The sequence below is a fragment of the Rhipicephalus sanguineus genome, chromosome 9 (assembly GCF_013339695.2).
Source record: "Rhipicephalus sanguineus isolate Rsan-2018 chromosome 9, BIME_Rsan_1.4, whole genome shotgun sequence".
Lineage (NCBI taxonomy): Eukaryota > Metazoa > Arthropoda > Arachnida > Ixodida > Ixodidae > Rhipicephalus > Rhipicephalus sanguineus.
The window spans coordinates 39,244,189-39,266,812 of NC_051184.2; the positions used below are offsets into that span (position 1 = coordinate 39,244,189).

The 22,624-nt window shown below is 43.1% G+C and overlaps 1 protein-coding gene across 2 annotated transcripts in view; it reads left to right on the plus strand.

Annotated features, from left to right (window-relative positions):
• The first annotated feature begins 734 nt into the window (after window positions 1-734).
• LOC119405030 (uncharacterized) overlaps window positions 735-22,624 on the plus strand; it is a 122,647-nt gene continuing 100,757 nt past the window's right edge. Inside the window, exons 1-4 of one of the 2 annotated variants that reach the window (XR_007417520.1) lie at window positions 735-1,042; window positions 10,200-10,574; window positions 16,735-16,866; window positions 17,337-18,548. Coding sequence is in view for 1 of the 2 variants with exons in the window: in XM_037671781.2 (XP_037527709.1) it covers window positions 967-1,042; window positions 10,200-10,574; window positions 16,735-16,866; window positions 17,337-17,653 (900 nt within the window). In the remaining variant the exon portion in view is untranslated. Of the gene's footprint in view, window positions 1,043-10,199; window positions 10,575-16,734; window positions 16,867-17,336; window positions 21,272-22,624 lie in introns of those variants that run through there. The other variant, XM_037671781.2, reaches the window with a different exon arrangement.

The following is a 22,624-nucleotide window of genomic DNA, read 5'->3' on the forward strand; positions in this document are numbered from 1 at the left end:
CGTTCCAGCCTGCGTATTTAAATTTCGCGCGCAAGGCACACCTTTCGATTGCCGCGCTTCTTCGTGGCGTCATCGAAAATGTGACCGAGGTTCTGCCGTTGTTTCGCTGCATAGAGTTTCCCACAATATTGTAGGAAAAGCAAACTCTATGTTGAGCTGTACAAGCCAACGTTTCTATAGCAAGTTCTATAAACGTTGGTACAAGCGGCACACTAACCACCATGCTGTGATGTCACAACAGAAACCAATCTCTGAGGTTTAGTAGAACTGAGATTTGGGCGAGTTGGTTAGGATTATTCTTGAAAACAGCGAGCAACAGGAGGACAAAGAAAGTCAAAACGGGACGGAACAGCGCCCGTTCCGTTGTGTCTTTGTCTTCGTGTTGCTGCGCTGTTTTTGTTTTCAAGACGATCTCTGAGGCTACGCTTTGACCTCACCGCAGATTGCTAATTGGAGTTACATACGTCACATTGTCGCGACTACTATCGACTCATAGCAGAATTCATAGCGTTTATATGGCTTATTCACTGACAAGTGAGTTTATCCTAGTTCATCCTGTAGTTAATCCGCTTTGTCAATCAAAATCACCCACACCCCCATTTGGTCAAAGCGAACCCAAGCCAAAGCCCACGAAGCTTCCAGAGCCAAAGCCATCTAGAGCCAACTGTTCACATGACCACGAAGGCACGTGATGAGATTTTTTTTTGCTTTTTGTTTTCTCTCGCGAACTTTTCTGCATTTGTTTCGCGTGGTCGTTACGGGTCGTCCCCCAAACTCGTTGAATGAAGATAGCCGTCGCAGAGCGCGTACAGCTGCATCTGCTGAAGCCTTGACGCCTGCACAGCGATACTCCGGTCGCATCTACTTTTGCATGCTAGCCGACCACCCAGTTGTAGTGTCTTTCGAGTTGGTTCGTCGGCGACTTTGGCCAAGGAGCGGCGATCTACTGAAGACAAGGCGGTGACCATGGCTTGGCGAACGTGCGCGATCGCGCTGCTTTGCACCGCGCTGTCGTGCGCGCTCGCCGACGAAATGCCCGAATGTGAGTCGCTTTTTAAGATCTCATTTTGAATCGAAACTTGTGTCCATCGCGAGCGCCGATTTTCACGCGCCACTTAGTGGGGTGGAAAGGTTACGACAGAGAAAGTGGGTCGAGCGATTAAAACTTCCTGTGTCGTAGAGCGCTATGTGTTCAAAAGGCCAGCAGCTGTGCGAAGTTCGGATGCGTTCCGCTAGTGTGTGAGTCACTAATTAAAGCTGTCAGGGGCGTTGAAATGCTGGCTTCGTTCTCTACAAGCGGCTTTCTTGCGTCTTTTAGAACAACGCCTTGCCGTCCGGAGCAAACGTCACTCGGCTAAAGAAGGAAATTTCCCGTGAAAGCCACGGCAGTTGCGAGACTTTCTAGATAGTCGGTCGCTTTCTGACCTCCCGATGATGTCACGCTTGGCCGCAGATGGTTTGTCAGCAGTGTCGAGCGGTGTTGCGATTGGCGGTTTTGCGAGGGACGTCGTTTTCAGATTAACGCTTGTCGTGTGATTTACGCCACGACAAGGTGAGCGTGTCACTTCTCGTGATTATCTCGCTGCGATTACGAGCGAAAATGAAATAAAAACTGTCAGCCGGATTGCGAAACTTGGATGTATCGCACGCGTTACGTGTACTTACCTGTGCGTAGAAAAAATGTCTAACAGTGATCAGTGCGTGCGGTCAAGTGTTGAAAACGAACAGTAATAATCGATCATGTGAACTGAAAGTGAAGACTGGATTTTGAAAAACTGTTGTGCACTCTCCTACGTCAGTTTGCCATTCTGAGGTCTCGAGAAAGTTGTTTTTTAGACCGTAGAATCCCAAACCGGTGGGCATTTGTTCACAGGTTCGTGGAATTATCACTGTGTTCGTGATATTCACGAACACAGTACCACATTCAGTTCCACTTACAGTACCACTTAAAACACAGTACCACATTCAATTCTCTTTTGGTCGTGAAGTACACTACATAAGTGTTACGTCTGATCTACGAAAACAGACTATGAGCATAAGGGAACTGAGGCTTTCGTGTTTCATCAATTGCAAGCATATGGTATTTACTTTTAGTCAGTCATAGAAACATCTGGACCCAGATGGGCTGTTGCCAGCTTGCAGCTAGCCTGTAGAATGTTAGAATTGTGTATGGGGCATATCGGCTGTTACCAGTAGAAGTGAACAGGCATTTACTTGTTTTTTTTTTTTTTGTCAATAAGTCGTACATTTGAATATCGGTTTACTGCATGGACACTAGAAGTTTGATGCAATAGCTCTCAGCCCTGTTTGCTGGCAAATCTAGCATGAAGCGACAGCAATGTGTGCTGATGTCGGAGGCTTTTTCGCTGCTTTGGCTTCTCCCAACGGATAGTAGCCTTTAATTAGCCATTTCTATTGCGCACTTGCATAAAGCCATCTAAATATGTTGGTCTTTTTCAAGCATTTCATGACAAAAGTTGTAACGTAACAGGTCGTGCATTGGATTAAGTTCAGTTTTCTTGAAGTTTTTCATTACATCAGGCCTCAATATGCACTGTTGGCCAAATAATGATGGTACACTATACAACAAATGATATTGTCACAGGCGAAGATGGGAGAGAAGGACGTATACGTCCATTGCGTATATAACATTGCGTATACGACACGAACAATATGCGTGCAACCAAAATATTGAGACACTCTGGTAACCTCTGATTATGGGTCATCCTTACTTTATCATTGACCTCAATGTAGACTTCATTCCAAAAGTTGCGTCGCTGTGCATTTGCCAGCAATGCTAATATCTGATTTACTGTAACAATGTGCCTTTCTGATATACTGATTTACCTTCAGCATCACTGTGTAGTCATTGGTATGCTGTTTGGACATAATTTGCTGACCCCTGTGTGGACTTCGGAAAAACAGCGCTAAGATGGGACACGGAAAGAAGCGACGAGACCATGTGCTGACTAACACAGAGTTTCATTTCGCCGTGGCAGAATATGTACCCTCAGAAAAACAAGAACAAAAATGAAACGAAGAAAAGCACTCTTAACGGCACATGCGCAAAGATTACTGAATGTTCAAGGTGCTCATGCTCGTTCTTGAAAAAGTCAACGGAAGCCATGCTTACGGATGTGTCATTGCATGTGTAGTTCACGTGGGCCTCAGAAATCTCTCTGGTGTATTGGTTCTCGTATCTTTTTAGAACTCTTGTTTAGTCAAAGCGCGGTGTGCAACCACAACTTGCGCAATGTAGAGCAAGATTACTGCCCGTCCCATGCTTCATGGTGCATGCATGTTCTCGCAGTTGGATCGTTTAAAGAGAGGCCTGTCTGCCCAGTGTATAACTTCCCACAAGATAGTGGTATCTCATACACTACTCCCGATCGGCATTCAACGAACCGTCGTGTGTGCTTTTCGAAGCAAGATTTTGCCGCAGCTTTTTTCACGTTCACTTTGCCGCACAATCCACTCAGTTTGTTGGGTGTGCTGAAAACGACAGAGACTCCGACTCAAGCTGCAACCTTTTTTTAGTCGATGCGATACACCTCGAAGGTATGGGATGACTGCCACATCCTTATGTTGAATGCCATCACGTTAGTGATGCAGAACTATCGGTAAATTGGCTATCGATAGTATCGATAGCTTTTTTTAAACTATTGATAATGTAAACAAGCGATCGATAGTGCTACTATCGACAAACTATCGATAGTGCAATCGGTAGTACCATCGTTAACATTACTATAGCAATATTACTGCCACGCGTGTTTATTGCTTTGTTTTGACGTATTCGGGTTTCACCCACAAAGACTGTTAGCAACGTTTGACGCAGACCGTGCTTAATGTTTGAGAACTTCACAATTGTTTGAGACCATTCTGTTAAGATTTTGCGCCGGACAAGTTTATTCGAGAGCTTACGCGAGCACCAGCAATAACGCTGGAAGGTTTGATGACTGATGTATAAAGGACGACGCGTTCTACCAATGATCAGATTACTCAACGGCTGACGACTGCTCCCTCCGCTGTCAGTGCGCAGCATGTATCGCTTGTATTTTGAGTTTTGATTTTCTGGGCACAAGTTTGCCCAAATAAAGAGCTCCGTATTTCCCAGTCTTGCTGCAGCATTCTTCACCATCACAACCACGTGACAATACTATCGGTAGTGGTGTTAATAATGATGTGGCTGCTGGCCGGCCATATTGTCAAAATATTTGCGATAGCCTACTACCAGCTTCGCTTAATTTATGAGCAATTTTTGGCAGAGAAATTAATTATTTCCGCAGTGAAAATGGCGGAATATATCCATCAATAAATTGGTATCCAAAAGGAACCAGCTACACCTTTTTTTTATTTTGAAATCATAAAATGCAATATCAATTTGAAGCCGCGCAGTCCCACCACATGTAAAGGCTTCCTTTCCGCTACAACTGAACAGTTTGACTTTATGATCATGTGTCAGCAAAGCATTCTGGGGAAGAACACAAGCATGTCAACTTTCTTGCCCTTCAGCCTGCTCCTCCGGCTCTACTATGTACCATGCGCGCGGGGAACCAAGTTTATTCTGCAGTGAGTCGGCGCTGTTGATTTTATACTATCGATAGTACGATTGAATTTTTTACTATCGATAGTGCTATCAATAGTATTTTTCACCATCGATAGTTCGATAGTGACTCAGCTATCAATAGTATCGATGGTACCGTCGATAGTTCTACATCACTATATCACTTTCATTCACAGGTTTTCGCGTACGAATTTCTTTCAGAAGGGCTTCGCACAGACTGAACAGCATGGGTGCGTTGTTGTTAGTCAGCGCGTGATCTTGTCGCTTCTTTCTATGACCCGTCTTGCGCTGTTTTTCCGAAGTTCGGTATGTACCAACAAGTCCGCATTAACACCCCTGTGTGCATCATCGATAAATTGTGTCATTTCCTATGCTGAAACGCTAAGCATCTTCACGCCTACTCAGGGGAGCTTTTATGGGGGAACTGACGAAGGTTAAACATGATAGTGTTGCACTTGTAAGTGATAGCAGTACAATAAGCTGTGACAAGTGTAGGCGTTTCTTTTTTATTGTCAGAGATGCCGGTCGCCACAATGGCCTACACGTTAAGTGAATATAGGCCAATGCATGATATCTGCCATATTGTCAGGATGGCCAAAGTTATGTTTAAAATGTAGCCTTTCTAAATTTGCGGGTTTCAGGCTTTCTGAATGCACTTTTGTAGGCCATCAAGGACGCAGTCTTGTATGGCCCATGTTTTCTTCATTCTTTGTGTGTTTTCTCTGTGACAACCATGCAGCATGACCGAGTGGCCCTGATTCAAGTACAGTCAGAGATTTTGCCTTATTGAATAGTAAATGCAGCCTCTACTGATATTTCTACCAGAGGACAGGTTCATTTTGTGTAGGCGATAGAAAAAAGATTCATTGTAGAGAAGAGAAAAACATGGAAAAGAGTAGTTTAGTGGTATCTGCGTCACACTGACCAACACGGTACTGGCAATGAGGAATTTATGTTATACTCAGTAAAACAGTAATTAATTGCATAAAGCATGCACATAACCCTGCCCTCACTTTAAAGCACACAGACCTTTCAGTAGAATGGGACATGATATTCAATGGTTACATTTATTTCCTTAAATTTCTTAATTTTAGGTTATCCAATTATACCAAATACCAAGTATACTCATATTATTTACTTGTATAGTGTTTTATTGACTGCATCACATAGATTTTAATATGTCTGGTATCCGATAGTTTTTTCTTTTGCATGCAGTTGTCACATAGTCGCTTCTTATCATTCTATTTTTTTTAAGTTCTTGTTTTTAGAATTCACCATTGTATTGACGAATTTCGAATGTTTTCCTGTAAATATTGTAGTGAAGCAATCATTACTTGTTCTTGGAAGAATAATGTTCTTGATGTCTATTACCACACCACCAGCTTTGTTCTCTTGCTAGCGGCCCAGTGGTTCTGACCTCCTGTTGTAATCGCTCATAACCGCTGTGTAAATTCACTAAACTTGGCTGGGCTTGTCTTGAACACTGAATTGGTTGAAGCGTGGAAGTCTGTTTTGAATGTTGCAATTAATGAGGTGCTTAAGAAAACTCATTGTTTCCAGTCATTTATCGCTTTGCCGAGTGTTTTTGTGTCAACTAGCTGTGCATTGAAACCATGAATAATTCAAAATGTCAAATAATAATGGTGGCATTGTTAACCGTTACCTGCACTTGCTTTACTTTGCAACGAGTAACCAGACAACAGTGATCGCAGCTGTGAAATTCATATGTTATGCAAATGCCATGTTCTGTTGGTGCTGTTATTCTAATTTGCAGTTGTGGGGTGAGTGATGAAATGTCTTTATTAAAAACTAACTTAAGGAAGAAAGAAAATATAAACGAAAGACATAAAGGAGGAAATTGGGGAAAAGCAGTGATTGATACTGTGCCATACTTCAGCTTTTATGAATATAGTAGTACTGCACACCAAAGTGCAGTCATGGCCATTGGGTTTAAGATCTAGATGCTATGCTAATCACCTTATGAGTTTTCACATGCAAGAGTCAGAAACAATATTGAAGGATACAAAAAACGCCAGGCCTGCATGGAACATGCAGCACAGTCACAGCGAAAGCCAGAAGAGCGGCCTTTCTAGAGCCCGTGGTAAACTCGCTTGGAGCAGCTAATACAAGTACACCTACAAGGTATCCACTGCACCATAAACCATAATTTTTGTGAAGTAGGGAAGCACCCACCACGCCATTATTCATCATTCTGTGGAGAAGCGAGGTACCCGCTACACATCTGTAAGGCATTGTGTGCACTTTATTAATGCTGTGGCTGATGACGATAAGGAATTATGGCTGAGCACTTTGTAGTGAGTGGGTCGGAAGCTTTAAACCACACACTCGTGCAGCTCACATTGTATGACTCCTGGTTGCTATTTTACTGTTCTACCACGCTATGTTACACATGCTAACGCGATTCCTTGCCCAACATGATGCCTGTATAGGGTCCTTTTGCATAGGGGTTTCAAACACCAGTGTGGCTCTGTGGTAGACTCGACTGCCACGCAGAGTGCCCCGGTTGAAATCCCATTCAATCTGGAATAATTTTTTTCTCATTTTGTTGTTTCTCGTTTTGCACGATAGCGGTTACGAACTTTGGCGGCAGCGGCAGAGGAGGACAACTACGGCACCAAAAGCGGCGTTTGTTGTGATCTCATAACAGCTTTTGCTGTAAAAGGCGCAACTACAATAGACAAGGGTGCTAAGCCAACACAGACAAATGCAAACTTTCAACTGTCCGCTTGTCTGTGTTGTCTCTTCGTCTTTGTCTGTTGTAGTTGTGCATTGTTATCCTTCAATATCATGAACTGTGTCGCCCAACAACATTTTTTTGAGTCGGAAGTAAGTAGACTGGAAGAGAAGCAACGCAGCCTTTTCTACCATTGTTCTGCAAAAAGGTGCTTGAATCAATTACGTCAGCAGTCTCTATGGAATGCCACCAAGAACCTAAAAGCTACAGGGTGTATCGCACAGACTTCAGCATAACAAGGCGCTACAGCTTCAGGTTGCTTTTCTGTGAAGTCTTTAACCCTTTCAGACGCCGAAGGTTGTAGGATCGAATCCCGTCCGCCGTGGCTGCATTTTCGATGGAGGCGAAAATGTTTGGGGCCCGTGTACTTAGTAAATATTTAGTGCACAGTAAAAAACCCCGGTGGTCGAAATTTCCGGAGCCCTCCACTACGGCGTCTCTCATAATCATATCGTGGCTTTGGGACGTTAAACCCCAGATATTATTATTATTATTATTATTATTATTATTATTATTATTATTATTATTATTATTATTATTATTATTATTATTATTATTACCTTTCAAATGCGACCCATGAAGAACTGCCTGCAAATTCGTCAAATTGACATATTATTTCAAGGCACTGAATATTATACTGCAGCAAAAATATTGCCATAATACATTGATTTATGCATTTTATAGTAATTAATCTTACTTACATTGTAATTAAATATCTAATTATTCTGAAGTTATTCGTGTTCTGTTTTTTATAAATATAATCAAATCTCAGGCTAGAAAGTAGTGCAAGTTTTCAGTTGTGTTCATTTCGAGCAAAGAAAAATTATACTTTCAACTGACTCACGGAAAGCGCGGCGTGGAACAGCTCAATGAATATGGAAGTGCCTTCAGGAGAGTGATCATATGCAACAGTACACTGCGAAATGAAGTTAAATGAAGACAAATCTATTATGCAGGAGCAGTGGCGTAAATCCACAAAAATCATAAGGGGACACACACATCGTGCCATGGTGGCCATTTTGTTTTTTATTTATATAAAAATTCAAATCATACTTTGAAATAAAATTTTAAACAACGACCATGGGTTCCCAGCTCATGTAATTGCATTGAGTCTTCTCTGAAAGCGGTTAAGGGCCAGTTACGATTTCAGTAGTCTCACACAGCTGAAGGGTATTGAACACAAGCCTATACACGCTACAAAATAAACAGGCATTAACAAAAAAAAAGTTGATTGCACTATACTTAACTCTCAAGCAATTCAGGTATGTGGCGTTTGAAAGATAAATCTCAAGGTGGGACACTTGCAAAGGGTGTCCCCCCAGCATGAACACAAGGAGAGTTGGACGCTGGTCAATTTTCACGTTTGATGAGGCATCTAAGGCTTTTTCACCTTAATAATTGATCAAGGATTGTATGCATATTTTTCCAATAAGTGTGGGGCACGATTCTATGCTAGATTCATGATATGTTCATCGTGGTATTAACTTATGATGCTAACTGCTCCTTCACACTAAGTTGGAACAAACTTAACCCTTTGCGGTCCAAAACCTTTACCCACTTTCCGGCTCTAGCGGTCCGAAACTATTTCGCCAGTTTCTGGCGCCGCGAATAAAAACACAAGCTGTGGAAGAGAAACGCACAGGATATTTATTTTTGCTCCTGCATTCTGCAGGCAACTCTTTTAGTGATATTTGGGCAACGTATGATACCGCTCAAAGCATTCCCCTGTGTGCAGGCCAGGGTTATTACTGCAGGTTTCCACCGCCGCCGTCGTCGTCTTCGTCACTCACTTCTGTCGAATCACTGTCATCACTGTCTGGTGGAGGCACGTAATTCTCTTCCTCACTAAAGTCATCCTCGCTTTCGCTAAAAGCACCGCCGTAAAACGCACGCGGTGAAAACGTGGCCATGCTTCTCAGCGAACCGCGCGCGCGAGTGGGTACGCTCTAGGCCCCGTGCTGATCATAGTGCTGCACCCTAGTGTCAAAAAAGTAAAACCTCAACAAACAAAGCTCACTTATTCCTCAAGAGATGGCCCTTCATGTATACAAAAAATGCGCGCGACTCGCGGTGAGAAAACAGCAAAATTTAAACCACGAACACCCTTGTCGGGCGGGGCCCGACAGCGGACCGCTACGGCCGTGTTGCGTTGTCGGGCGCTGCCCGACAACGGACCGCAAAGGGTTAAAATATAGGCTCCAGTCTGTCTTGCTGCTTTCATTGTTATGGCTCTGAGACAAGTATATTTCTTCTTAGGCCAAATGTGGGCTATCATACTCACTTTCTCACTGCTCTCAATGCCATGCTAACAGCTTTAAAATTGTGAGACTGCTTTTTGGCAAACTTAACGGGACACTAATAAGCAAACGATTTTTGTTGTGTTAGTAAATTACCTTTTCATGATTAAAAAATGCCACACTTGCTGCGAGAAAACGTGCAAAAAGAAAATGCTGGTGGTGATGCCACAGTGAAGTTCCCGCACCAGTTGCTGTGACGTCATTGATTTTAACGGTGTCTACAAATGCTTTACATAGCTCCTAAATGATTAAAATGAAGTGCATTGTCTTCTGGGGGAGCCAGAGACTTAGCATCCCAAGTTTCAGGAATTTTGTGGAGGCATTACGGGCAAATACAAGAAAACACTTTGAAATCTGCGACATCACCAGCAGAGATTTCTGCAGGAAATTTAAAAGTCAAACTTTTGACATTGATTTTTTCATTTATCACTGAGCACATGGTAGTTAATATAACGACACTAGAGTTTTCGGAGTGCCATTTATCAGCCTAAACTAATTTATTGTTTCACTTTAGTGTCCCTAACTTCATTAATTTCCTCACTTGTGCCATGTGTAAGTGGAAATTTGTTTTCTTGCACTGCAGATGCATTCACAGAGCTCTGCCAGAACCAGTCTGCCGTCCTCACAGTCCGCAAAGCGGCTCTCGTGTGGCTCAACAGCTCGCAAGAAGAGTGCAGCGTGCGCGTCCGCTTTCCTTCCGGGCTCCTCATCACGGTGGCCTCGCTGAACTTGACAGCTTCGGCAAACTGCACCGACAGCTATCTAAAAGTGATGGCTGGTGACGAAGTTGTGCCGGGAGGAGGGCCATTCTGTGGCTACCATGCAGATGCTCGCGAGGCCACACCATCTCTGCAGGTGGCATTCCTGAGGCCACCAGAGAATGGCTCCGTCGTGCTGAATGTCAATGCCACATCACCAAGTAGCAACTTCACCTTGGTGCTCACGGCATTTACAAATGGTGAGTGCGGTGGAATGTCAGTGGTGCTTCATCAGTAAGTGCAATCGTTAGGAAGGCTTTGATAAGTTTAGTTCAAAAGCGAGATACACTTCTCGTACTTCTCACTCGGAGGAGACAGCAGGTGAAAACAAGTATAGCTGAAATCTAAGTATAGGCTTTAACCTTTCAGACGCCACCCATGAAGAACTGTCTGTAAATGCGTCAAATCGATACGATGTTATTTCTCAGGCACTCGATATTCTGTTGCAACAAAAAGAATGTCGTCATACGTTAATTTATGTGTGTAATATTAATCATTCCTAATTACTTTGTAATTAAATATCTGTTTTTTCTGAAGCCCTTCATGCTCTGTTTTTGCATAAATAGAATAGAATCTCATACTAGACATATAGTGCAAATTCGTTTTCGGTTATGTCCATGATGAGCAAAGAAAACTTATACTTTTGACATGGGTCTCGGGAAGCGGCATGTCGCATGATTCGCCGAACATGGTAACACTTTCAGAAAAGTGATCATATGCAACAGTACACTGCAAAAGGAAGTTGAATGAAGACAAATTTATTATGCAGGAGGTTCAATTAATCCAAAGCTCAATTTATCTTGCTCTTTCTTAGCGCCTAGTTGATAGAAATAGCAAATACAAGTGGTGTACACAGTTGTGTACATAGCGTCTCAAAGGGTTTATGAGGATATGCTACATCAGTGCTACCTGCTGCTAAGCAGGGGCAAATACAGGATATTTACAAAGGAGGGTCAGCTAATGGGATGACCCGATAGGTCCTCTTGTTGGATAGGTCCTCTTGTTGGAAAAAACGAGCATGGGTTCCCAGCTCATGTAATTGCATTGTTCTATTGAGTCTTCTCCGAAAGCGGTCAAGTGGCAGTTACGATTTCAGTACCTTAATATCCCGAGCAAGCGCCCCCTCCCTTTTTCGGGAGATTTGAAATAAGCACCAATGACTGAGAAAGCCCCCCCCCCCCCCCTTTCGCTCCCACCTGTTCTCCACTACAGTGTTCTGTAGCAGCGGTTCCTAGGAACCCAAGTTGTGCGAGTCTTTAGATATGTGCACAGTTTCTTAGTACATTTACAGTGTCGTGCCTCGGGGTTGCATTCTGAGTTGTCACAAATTTTTGGAACATTTCTAGAACGTCTTTCCCCCTTGTCATAACAGATGAAATTTCACACGAGGATTCCCTTCGATTCTGTAAAAACCGTGAATGCACGCGTATTTCGTCAGAAGCACATGTGTGCCCTCTCCTTAGAGGCTGGTCCGCCGCCATCTTGAATTTTAGTCTGTGACCGAGCAAGGGCCCCCCTCCAAATCTTGTCCGACTGTCTTTCACCATAAAGGGGGGGGGGGCTTGCTCGGGATTTTACGGTAGTCTCACATGGCTGAAGGGTATTGAACATGTGCAGGCCTACACACACTACATAATAAACAGGCATTAACAAAAAAAAAGTTGATTGCATTATAGTACTTAACTCTCAAGCATTTAAAATACCTATATGGCGTTTGAAAGATAAATCTCAAGGGGTGACAGTGCAAGGGGTGTCCCCCCCCCCCCCCAGACTGAACACAAGGGAGGTCAGGACCCCCCTGAATAAATAAACAAATAAAAGATATCACACCACTGACCATCGTTTGTACATGGCAATGGGTACCTTAAAGGAACACTAAAGGCAAGTATTAAGTGAACATGGACATTTAAAGTACCACTCCAGAAACCGCAGAACACATATTTTTCCTGCCGAGGAAGCACAGTTTAACAGAAAATTGCATTTCAGAGGCCTGCATACACTTCGCATAATTCAAAACACCCGTCCCAAAGCAAAGAGTTGCATCAATACATATGCTGTCACCAGCCTTTACTGCCCGACAGCCAGCACTGTGATCTATATGAGAAATCCTAGAAAGGTAAAAGTTCAGGGGAAGATGGAACCTTGAAGACATGAAAAATTCGTGAATGCAGGGTGTCGCTGGAGGTGACGTTCTGACGAGTGAACTTTTTTCAAGGCTGCAGCTGCTTTCCTTAGCGCATATATGTATATGCTTAGTACTGTCACCTACAACCCAAACAAAGGAAAAGGACAGGGCTCCCAAACATTAATAGTATCTTCCGCAAGTACAGTAAAAGCTTGTTAATTCGAACTCAAAGGGGACTATAAAATTGTTCGATTTAAGCGGAGTTCGAATTAGCGGGCTAGAATGAACAGACATTGCGCCACACTGCACGGGCAGAACCCAAAGAAGCCACCTCTGGACTCGTTACTGCAAATTAGGTGCTACTACACGTTCGTCGCAGGCGACTTCGTAAATTAAGTTCATGGAGCTTTAACAGTGAACAGAACTAATTGGTCAGTCAGTGATACGCCAGAAGCAAGCACCGACATGCATTCATGTGAGCAGTAAGCCTTAATATGAAATATTTGATGCTAGGTATGCGCCAAAACATGTTTATTTACATGGTAGAGTTAACGGAACCAAATTAAAGGTAATGAGTAATTTGCATATGCTTGCGTTTCTTCTGTTGCGACTAAATGAGCATCGTTTGCAGCTTGCCCTAGAGCTCCAGCACAGTGTCCCGATTTTCATCTGCTGAAAATTGCTGCTGTTTCGTTGTTTCACAACTCTAGTAAGTTTGGTTTGGTTTGGTTTTGCAACACATTGTGATGACCCTGGGCCGACTTCTGCATGGAGCGATGAAAACCAGGGGCTCCCAGTTCGAATAACCATTGCGGTTACCAATGCGTTTGAATTATTGATAGTTTTCCCCAATAGAAATACACAGGGCTGTGCCGGGACCAGAGTGTCAGTTCGAATTAACCAAGTTCGAATTAACAAGCTTTTACTGTATTACCCAGTATTAGCAACCAACGATCACCTTAGAAAAGCATTTCCCAAAGTACTAAGGGTCGTGTATCACCGGAGTAGGAACTTTAAGGGCATTTTAGTGCATGCAAAAGTGAACCCTCATTCTACTGCCCACGCAATACCTTGTTTTCGTCCAAGATAAAGACTTGCAAACACCATCTAGATGACGTTATAGTTTACCCTTTCAGATCCTGTGACTCCTATTGGAATCATCCATCTTGTAGGTCAGTCAACAAGCACCTGGTAAAGATAAAGTGTTGTTCTTTCTCAAGGACTCATAATCAGCATCTTCTTTATGTATAATGTCAGCCTGGTACACACAACAAAGCGAGGTCACGTGTGAACCAAGAAATCGCAGGAGTGGTGGCGCTGTTCGTGCATTTCTCTAAGGCAGCTTTTTCTTTCACCGTGCAGAGACAGGGCCTTCATTTTAGCTCTGTGTCGAAAACTTGAATGCTGGCTATTGGGAATTATTCTGTCCCATCTAAATAATTTAAGATTAAGTAAAGGTACTTGAAGTATTTATGAATAATTATTTATTAAATTAATTCGGTCATTAATTATGTTCATTGAAAAGTGTGACATGACAAACAACTTTATTCTGGTCCTGAGAGGTAAAAAGATTTTTTTCATTTTTTTTTTTACTACCGTGATTATGTGCATCTCAAAATCTAAAAACCAGTTGCTTACATTGAAAATAATTACAATTTGAGCCTAAAAGGGTTTTTTAAAAGCACTGGAAGTGATTACGTCCATCATATAAAATCTAGTTTTTCCTGCACCAGTTCAAACGTTATCTACATGATTGAATGTTCATATTGTCACAAACAGGACAGCCTGTTAATATTAGACTAAACTGACATTGCGCGGACACTTCGAAGAAATTAGTGAAAGCAGTGGCACAGCATTTTAATGTGGCAGGTCACAACTTTGACGATATCAAACTTTGCATACATTAAACTTTCGGTCCTCGAGACACAGGAAATATTGCCATACTTTATTCACAAGTTTAATGCACTCCAGCCAACAGGTACAAATGTTTCAAAAGAGGCTCTTGAATTCATTCGATGTGGTGCATACACAACGAAAACCAGTGAGAATTAAGCCTTTCTTCTAGGAATTTATAACCGAGCTTATCACTGTGACGTTGTCATTTTCTGGCGAATCGGCGTATGATTGTCAGGCAACCATAATTCAGTAAAATGTCTACCTCCCTTTCTACCTTTGATGCGAATACCCCTCTTCCCCCCCTCCTGCCCCTTGCTTTTTTTTTTTCACAGACTATTTCTCTTCCCTTTTGACCTACCCCATTTGGCATGCCTGCCCCTCCTTCTCCCCCACCCTCATTTTCACAGTTGCCCTCTCCTCCTCCTTTGTTTCAGTTGGAGGAGAGAGTATGAAGCGCACAGCATACACACAAGCAGCTGCAGCCTTGAGGAAGACAAGTTTTGCTTGTCGAAACGTTGGCTCCAGCGACACCCGATGTTCACAAATTTTTCATCTCTATGTAAGAAATGGCAGACATGCGTGAATTACATCACACCAATACAGCATTTTCTCTTACTTGCGGTAAGAGTAAGTTTTGCTGACAAGGAAAGCCATTGCTGCGCTACATATCAAAACTAATGAAATGTGTGTGTGCGTGTGTGCATTGCCAAAGGTGACATTAAAAAGTTCCTTTTATTTCCAAGAATAAAATAGCACTGTACAAGTAGCATTTCATTCTGTCTTGCAATGCGCTGCAGTGATTGCTTTATTATGAGTGGTTGCTTACCGTGGCAGCAGAATTGTACTAAGAAGCTGCTATGTCACCTAGAATGTCCCACTGGAGTCTGAAGTCATGTGCTATATTTACCTTACTTTCTCAATTAGTACTAGAATTTTCTTGCCAATATTGACCTTGTTGGTTGTACTTAAACTTGGATAAAATTTTTCGTTCCAGCGGATGAGGACACAAAGGGAGAATTAGACAACACAAGTGCATTGTGTTGTCTGCTTAATTGACATATTAATTGGCGGTCACAGCTTTATCAAAATAAACGTAGTACTAACTTACTTTCAGGCATAAAAGCATCTGAACAGTGGTGTGTATTCAAGTTAATTTCCAGTCACCTTACTGTGCTCGCATCCAAAATAAAATATTTCGATCATTAAACGTAAATGCATATGACCTTAATTATTCACATAATAATCCTGCGGCCTTGTCACACATAGGTCTTATTTCAAACAGATTACCAGAGCCACCAAAGGTTTGTGTAGTTCTTGGCTGAGAGTGCCTGCTCACTGGCATGTGTTTTTGCAAAAACGGAATGAAAAAAGTTGTAGTGGCTTAGCTCGGCTCTGCCAGGATATACGTAGCGTGAGCTGGTTCAGCTGATTATTCTTAGCTCTCCTGGTTGTCTAGGATTAGCTTATCATGCTCACTGCTGCTTCAATGACACACACACGGTATATGCATTATGTGACGCATGTATATATATTTTTTGCTCAACGCCATTTCTCTATTGCCACAAACACGACTCGGTGGTCAGTGTAGTAACACGCTGCCGTCTCTATGGCCCCAACGCCCGGCGCAGCGTCAGACGGCCACTGCGCAATGGAGGCACACAGTTGGGCGCGCGCCGGCGACAGTATGTCTGCCGCGGCTGTGACGTCACTCCTCTGGAATGCGCAGATCGACGAGGCACGCAGCGGCGGCGGCAGCTCCGGTGCGCCAGCTGCGCGCCGTGTGACGTCACTGATCCTCGCGCATGTGCAGCACAGCTCTCAGACTGCCACGCGAAACTGCTCCAGCTTGGCCAGTGTAGCTAACGCTACAAAACCAACGCTTTTGCAACGCAGCTGTGCACCCACAGGTTGCGTGCACCGTAAATATCGGCGCATTCTTTTGCACGGTGACCTTGGTGGCCGACATGTTTCACTGTTGTTCGGTCGGGTTTTAATGCCCTCGATGTGCGAGAGCAATCTGCACACTGTTACATTCGGCCTTAGCACACGACAGTTTTTCTGTCCCAGCCCACTGTGCCGCTTTCTGACAGTTCAGGTTGTTCTCACCACTCATTGTGATATTGGTGTCGAAAATAAATTAAACTGCTTCATAATTCTACAGAGCTATTTACGGAATTTGTGCAAGAACAATTGCTATGTGGATACTACCTGATAAGCAGGATGCTACGGGGACACCAATCTTTTTTTGTCTTTGAACAGCTACTATGCAGTTCGTTAAAAAGCTCCATCCTTGTCTCATGATGTGTGTTGCACTGAGCCCTTTCTTTTCCTTTTTGCAGTGAGCAGTGATGGTAGCTGCCCCAGCACGAGGCACGAGTGCTACAATAAGCGCTGCATTGCTTCGGATATCTTCTGCGATGGCCACAATCACTGCGGTGGGACGCAGGTCCCCCTGCCCGAGCAGTGTCCCAGTGAGTGCATGCCTGCCTTTAGCTCCTTCTCAACCTTGTACTTGAAACTGTAATGAATGAGGAGCACAGTGAATTTATATTTGCAGTGTGGTAGTTCTTTATTCAAGAGTGACTACGCAGTTTCAGCAGGGGTAGTTCTGTGCATGTGCGTGTATCTGCAGTGCAGACGCGAGTCATTGTTCCTCCATAAGATTGTTTGTTCTTTCTCAGAAAACAATATTGATGTCTGTTACCTTTCTCATACCACTAATAGTGTTTTCATTTTTCACACCCTGGCAAGAATTGCTAACAGATTTTTTTGTTATTTTACTGTATTCATTCCACTTGTGTAATAACTTATTGTTGAGTTGACAGTATCAGTCAATACAAAGGTGCTGAAATACCCTACAGTATTCCTAAGCATCACACTGAGGCACTCCAAGTTGCTTCGCTCTGCAAAAAAAAAATAGTCCGAAATTGTTTTGCTGCAGATCCTGTTACTGTGGAGGCCACCTGGTGGGCCATTGGAACAATCATCTTTGGCGTGATCGCACTCATCCTGCTTCTACCCTGCTTCGTGTGGACCGCGCTGCGTGGGGGCCAGAACAACGTGACCACACTGGTGCTTCCCGGTGCCATGCGCATTCCCAGCAAGAACGGCTCTTCGTCCCCGGCTGCCGCAGCCGCCGCAACGTCTCCGACGCCAGAGGCACCTTCCGTGAACGATGCGCCGTCGTCTGTGGATCACCAGCTCTCGGTGGAGTGCGCTCCTACGACGAGTGACAAGGCACGGCTCGTGACGTCTTGAAGGCTCGCGCACACTTCAGATGTCGGTGCATTCTCTTCCTATGACCTTCATGGTCGACTTGTTTGGTCGTGTCTTGGGCGGCTTACGATGCCCACTGTTGCGTAGGAGAAACCAACAATCAGTCGAGTTCAGCCCCGGCACACAATGACCGGTTTTCCATGCCAGTCCGTAGTGCCGCAATTTAGCGTGTTTTTACCGTTGATTCGGACATTGGTATTGAAAATGCCCACTGGCAGAAATTCTAATCGAAAAGTAGATTGTGGTTCCTCGGCCTAAATGTTTCATTTGCGACAGAGATGGGGATGAATCTAACAGCTTTAGTTTGAGCCACCATTTTATGTATGGCTAGCGCACCCTCTAGCTGTTGGCCTGGCCATTTAAAAGTGCTGATTCACGCTGTAAAGTTTTAAGATTCTGGCACTACTAGCGATCTGTTTGTTTACAAGGAAGAAGTGTGAAAGTTAAGTTATGCACCAGTTCTGGACTGAGAGTTGTGCATGGAACACATGCGTGAGAAGGTGTCATTTGTGACATTGTCAGAGATTCCGCTGCTTAGTTGATATTTCCTTTTGGTTTGACTGCCACATATGTGGTTAATCATCTCATACTCACTCTCTTACTTTTCACTTCTGTGTTATGTCAAGTGGTCCTACCTTGTAAAAAGCAGGCAAAGGGCCACAGATTTACGACAACCTCGAGGAGCGCTTTGAGTTGATGTATCCTCGTGTTGACTGTGTCATTGTCCACAGTTGAAATGTTGGATCCGCAGGCAGTAGATGGGTGGTGTCAGCAGTAGCTTTTACCATCCTGTGGTTTAGGTAGTTGCAAGCTTTAAAAGAGACGCTGCCTCGCCACGGTGGTCTAGTGGTTATGGCGCTCGACTGCTGACCCGAAGGTCGCGGGATCGAATCCCGGCTGCGGCTTCTGCATTTTCGATGGAGGCGAAAATGTTTAAGGCTCGTGTACTTAGATTTAGGTGCACGTTAAAGAAACCCAGGTGGTCGAAATTTCCGGAGCCCTCCACTACGGTGTCCCTCATAATCATATCGTGGTTTTGGGATGTTAAATTCCAAATATTATTAATATTAAAAGAGACGCTGACTGTTTCCCATTGAGCAACTTAGAAAGTTCTGCCTCATCTGTAGGTCATCATCGGGGCTCATATGGAAGAAGAAAGCACAGATCACTTAGGTTCCTTGTGGGTCAGCTGAGTTCAGTGGGGACCCATATGTACAGATGAGTGTATTTAAAACCTGACCGTAACTTCATGAGCAAATACTGTGCGTACTGACGTGGTATTGAATGGACATAGGCACGGAGAACAGGTGAATAAGTCTTTGAATGAAAACCAGAGCGAAAGGCTGTACTGAGCTGGAGGCATGTGTTTTTCAAGCAGTTGTCTGCCATTTGCCTACGCGTTATGACTTAAAAAGCCATACTTCTTTTTCCAAACTTCGGGTAAACAAATGTACAAATGTGTGCCTTCCAGCCAGTGTTTGTTCTGTGTTGCTTTCTCTTTTTTTTTTGACAGAACAGCTGCAGTGACATCAGCATATGCAAGCGGTTCCTGTGACTTTGGAAAGCTTCCGTATGTGTTTTAAGTACTAACCTACATAATGATGTTTCAGTATCCGAAAGTCAGGTGTGTCAAGAGCCCAAAAAAGGTGATCGGTAACAGACCATTGTTGTTACAGGTACAGTTATTTTTTCATTTCCTATACCTTAATAAGTCTGCATTCTCATGGTAAAGAATATGAAGTCTGTAAAAACCTGCACGCCATAACTGTACAGCACTTCATATGTGATTCTCTCCATAGCTGTTATATGCTGCTACAGAAGTACTATGTTTGCAGCTTAACGTTCAGGCAAAGGTACAGTACATGTACTATGCAGAATATCCACATCGATACAGTGCAACTCTTCTAAATTCTCAATATTAGTCTGTTCCACTTTCTACATCTTGGGTAAGTTCAGCTTTGTGGTCAGGATTTTACCAACAGCTCTTTTCGGGACAGTGCAGTTTATCAGGCATTATGATTTGCATGGCCATAGAGAGCAACATCCAACAGCTCTTTTCGGGACAGTGCAGTTTATCAGGCATTATGATTTGCATGGCCATAGAGAGCAACATGCGTTATCTCGCATACCAACCAACGCCACGTGCCTATGAACATGAAAAGGCACATAACACGCACATCCACTGAGTGAGCCGAGGGAGCAGCATTTTTTAATAAATTGATAGGCTGTGAAAGCTGTTGGAGAACAACACCAAAATTGCATTGCACCTTTCAAGTGTTTGCATTCATGTTACTTTCATAACTTAGTCCCATGCAGTGTGCGCAAGAACATGTTGGGAGCAGGCATACAAATTTGGTCGACCATCTCGGTTTTCACATGCTGTGTGTTGCTTCTGTGGTAAGGTACAGTAGCTTCCAAGTCAGACATTTAGTGTTCAGTTAACATTCAGTGTTCCTGCTTTTCTGTTATACCTTGCTTATGTTAATGAGCTGACCAGTTATGTGTACAATTTATCAACAGTGCTTATACAAGCGACAGGTGTAACATTTCTCGACTAAATCTCATTTCTGTTGCCTTCGTGATTTTTAGGAAAAGACCTTCTTTTTTGGAGCTGGTCAAAAGTAAAATTTCAGGGCCTTTCTGCAGCCTTGTACATTTGTGGCCAAACTCGCGTTTGCAATTGTTAACAGAGCTGAACACGTGAAGTTGCAGCAGGCAGCATTGCTGAGCAGTCTTTATGACTGTAGTGTCTCTCCAATCACTCCCAACTCTCCAGCTTTGTGACTATGAGAACCATGAGAATGTGTACATGTTGCTCCAAGTGACCGATCACATTGCTTCACATTGCACTATAGTTTGTAGCACTTGTTTCTCATTTAAATGTTATCATTATGCTCTTACACTCATCACTTAGTTAGAAGGGGCATTGCATGAAGGTAAAAGCAGTTTCCTTGTGCATTTCATGTTTAATTCTGGCTTGGTGAGTGAAAAATCTGAACGTTTAAATGGTTGCTGACTGCTCTGCGCTCTTTGGGTCCTATGCTAACAGTCATCCGTCCAAGCATGGCAATGCTGTTTCATTTAGGCATTGAGAGAACATGCATTTTGACGAGTTTCCATTGAGAGTTGGGATGATGAGTCATGGTTTGTTAAACCAAGTGTTACTTATCAAGAGGAGCATGTTCTTTTCTTTATTGCCTTTATGCTGCGACTCATTCGTTATGCATGAGAAACCTTGAAATGCACGGGAAACTGAAATGTAAGGAAGCACATTGTGAATGCTTTCTTCTAATGCTGTAGAGGTGTGAAATGCATTCCACATCATCATGACATCCCTTCTCCGCAGCGGCTCAGTGTTCCACTTCTTGGGCACAAGGTCATGGGTTCGATTCCTAACCACTGCAACAGCATTCTGAAATGGGAAAGCACTCTTTTAATTTAAATTGGTGATCTGACATCTGTTATATGCCATTTTCTTGCTTTCGTTTAATGTTCAAACCCTGTGAACCCTAGTATAGTTTACCGTAATGCTTCCTTGCATTAACCAGTTTCTGTAGGCAAGACATGAATGCATGACGATAAATTGATTCATTGGCTTGCTCCATTCTCGCGATCACTGTGACTGCCATGTGCGAGTGTGGCCAGAAGAGATGCGCAGTGTTCTTGTTTTCTTATGAACATTGTCATCATACTAAGCCATGTTGTTACATGATGTGAGCAAATCTTGCTCCATGTCATCATGCCACGATGATCACGGCACCAGACCTAGCATTTTTAGACCAACAATAGCGTCAGAATAAGATATTGTACATTACCCAATCACCACACTCGTCAAGCATCATTCTTTTATCACACGCACAAGCTGTGTGTTATGGCGTCTGTTTTCTGTAGCTTTCAAAGCATGTGTCAGCTCACTTCAAAATCTCTTTTGGAAATACCATGTTGTCAAAATTATTGTAGTGCTCTCCACCACACTGTCTGACAGCCTAGGTGTTGGTTTGGCACAGTAAGCGCCATTGCTCGCAAAAAATTAATGCACTTTTCTCAGTCCATAAAGTTTGCAAACAATAGCATCATCGTGCCGTGCCAGTGCTATTTGCGTATGGGATTTAGCTTGGTACATTAAAAAAAGAAATGAAAGAAATCCAGGGACCAATAGAAAGATTGAAATGAAATATCATTGGTTTAACACTGACTAAGAAATGTCTCTGGCAATTAAGACATAAAGATGTAGAAAGTAATTATTGCGTTACAGAATGAAGTGAGATTGTAAGTGTTTGTTAATGTACAAAACGGAGGACACTTTGCAGTCTCTTAGTCTCTTCTGAGACCAATTACCATACCAATATTGCACCTTTTTGTTGCCTTCCTTATGCATCAAGTCAATGGTAAACAAAGGAGCCAGAAAATGAGATATATTACTTACAGGAGCTGGTATATTGCTTGTTTTTAAAAAAAAATTTTTAGGTGAGTATTGTAAAGTCCCCTTTTTTATCTTTTATGTTCTGCTGCAACTTTCCTACACTGATATTATGTGAGCTGATGCCAGTACAGCTGCTTCCTAACTTCTCTTTTCCCACTTATTCTGAAGTGAGAGAGGGAATGAGTGCTCAGGGTCTTCACGTTGACCATCACATGCTTTTGTCTTTTTTAAAATTATTTTAAAAATTATTTTTTTACCACTTTAGCATTAAAAAAGATCCATCATGTTATTATGATTAAACTGTGGCGGAGTATTGAATAGTTCTGCACATTAGGTCGCCCTTGTATCGATGTGAACAAACTCAGCAGCTACAGTCAGACATTTTTCAGTCTTCTGAAAATACCTTATTATAATGTGAAGGAACTGTGTACAGTACCATGTACGTGGTGTTATGGATGGAAGTGTTATCGATGGAGTTGAGACGGGACGGGCGTAAAACCATTGGCAGGAGCTCTGCTCAATCCTGGTAC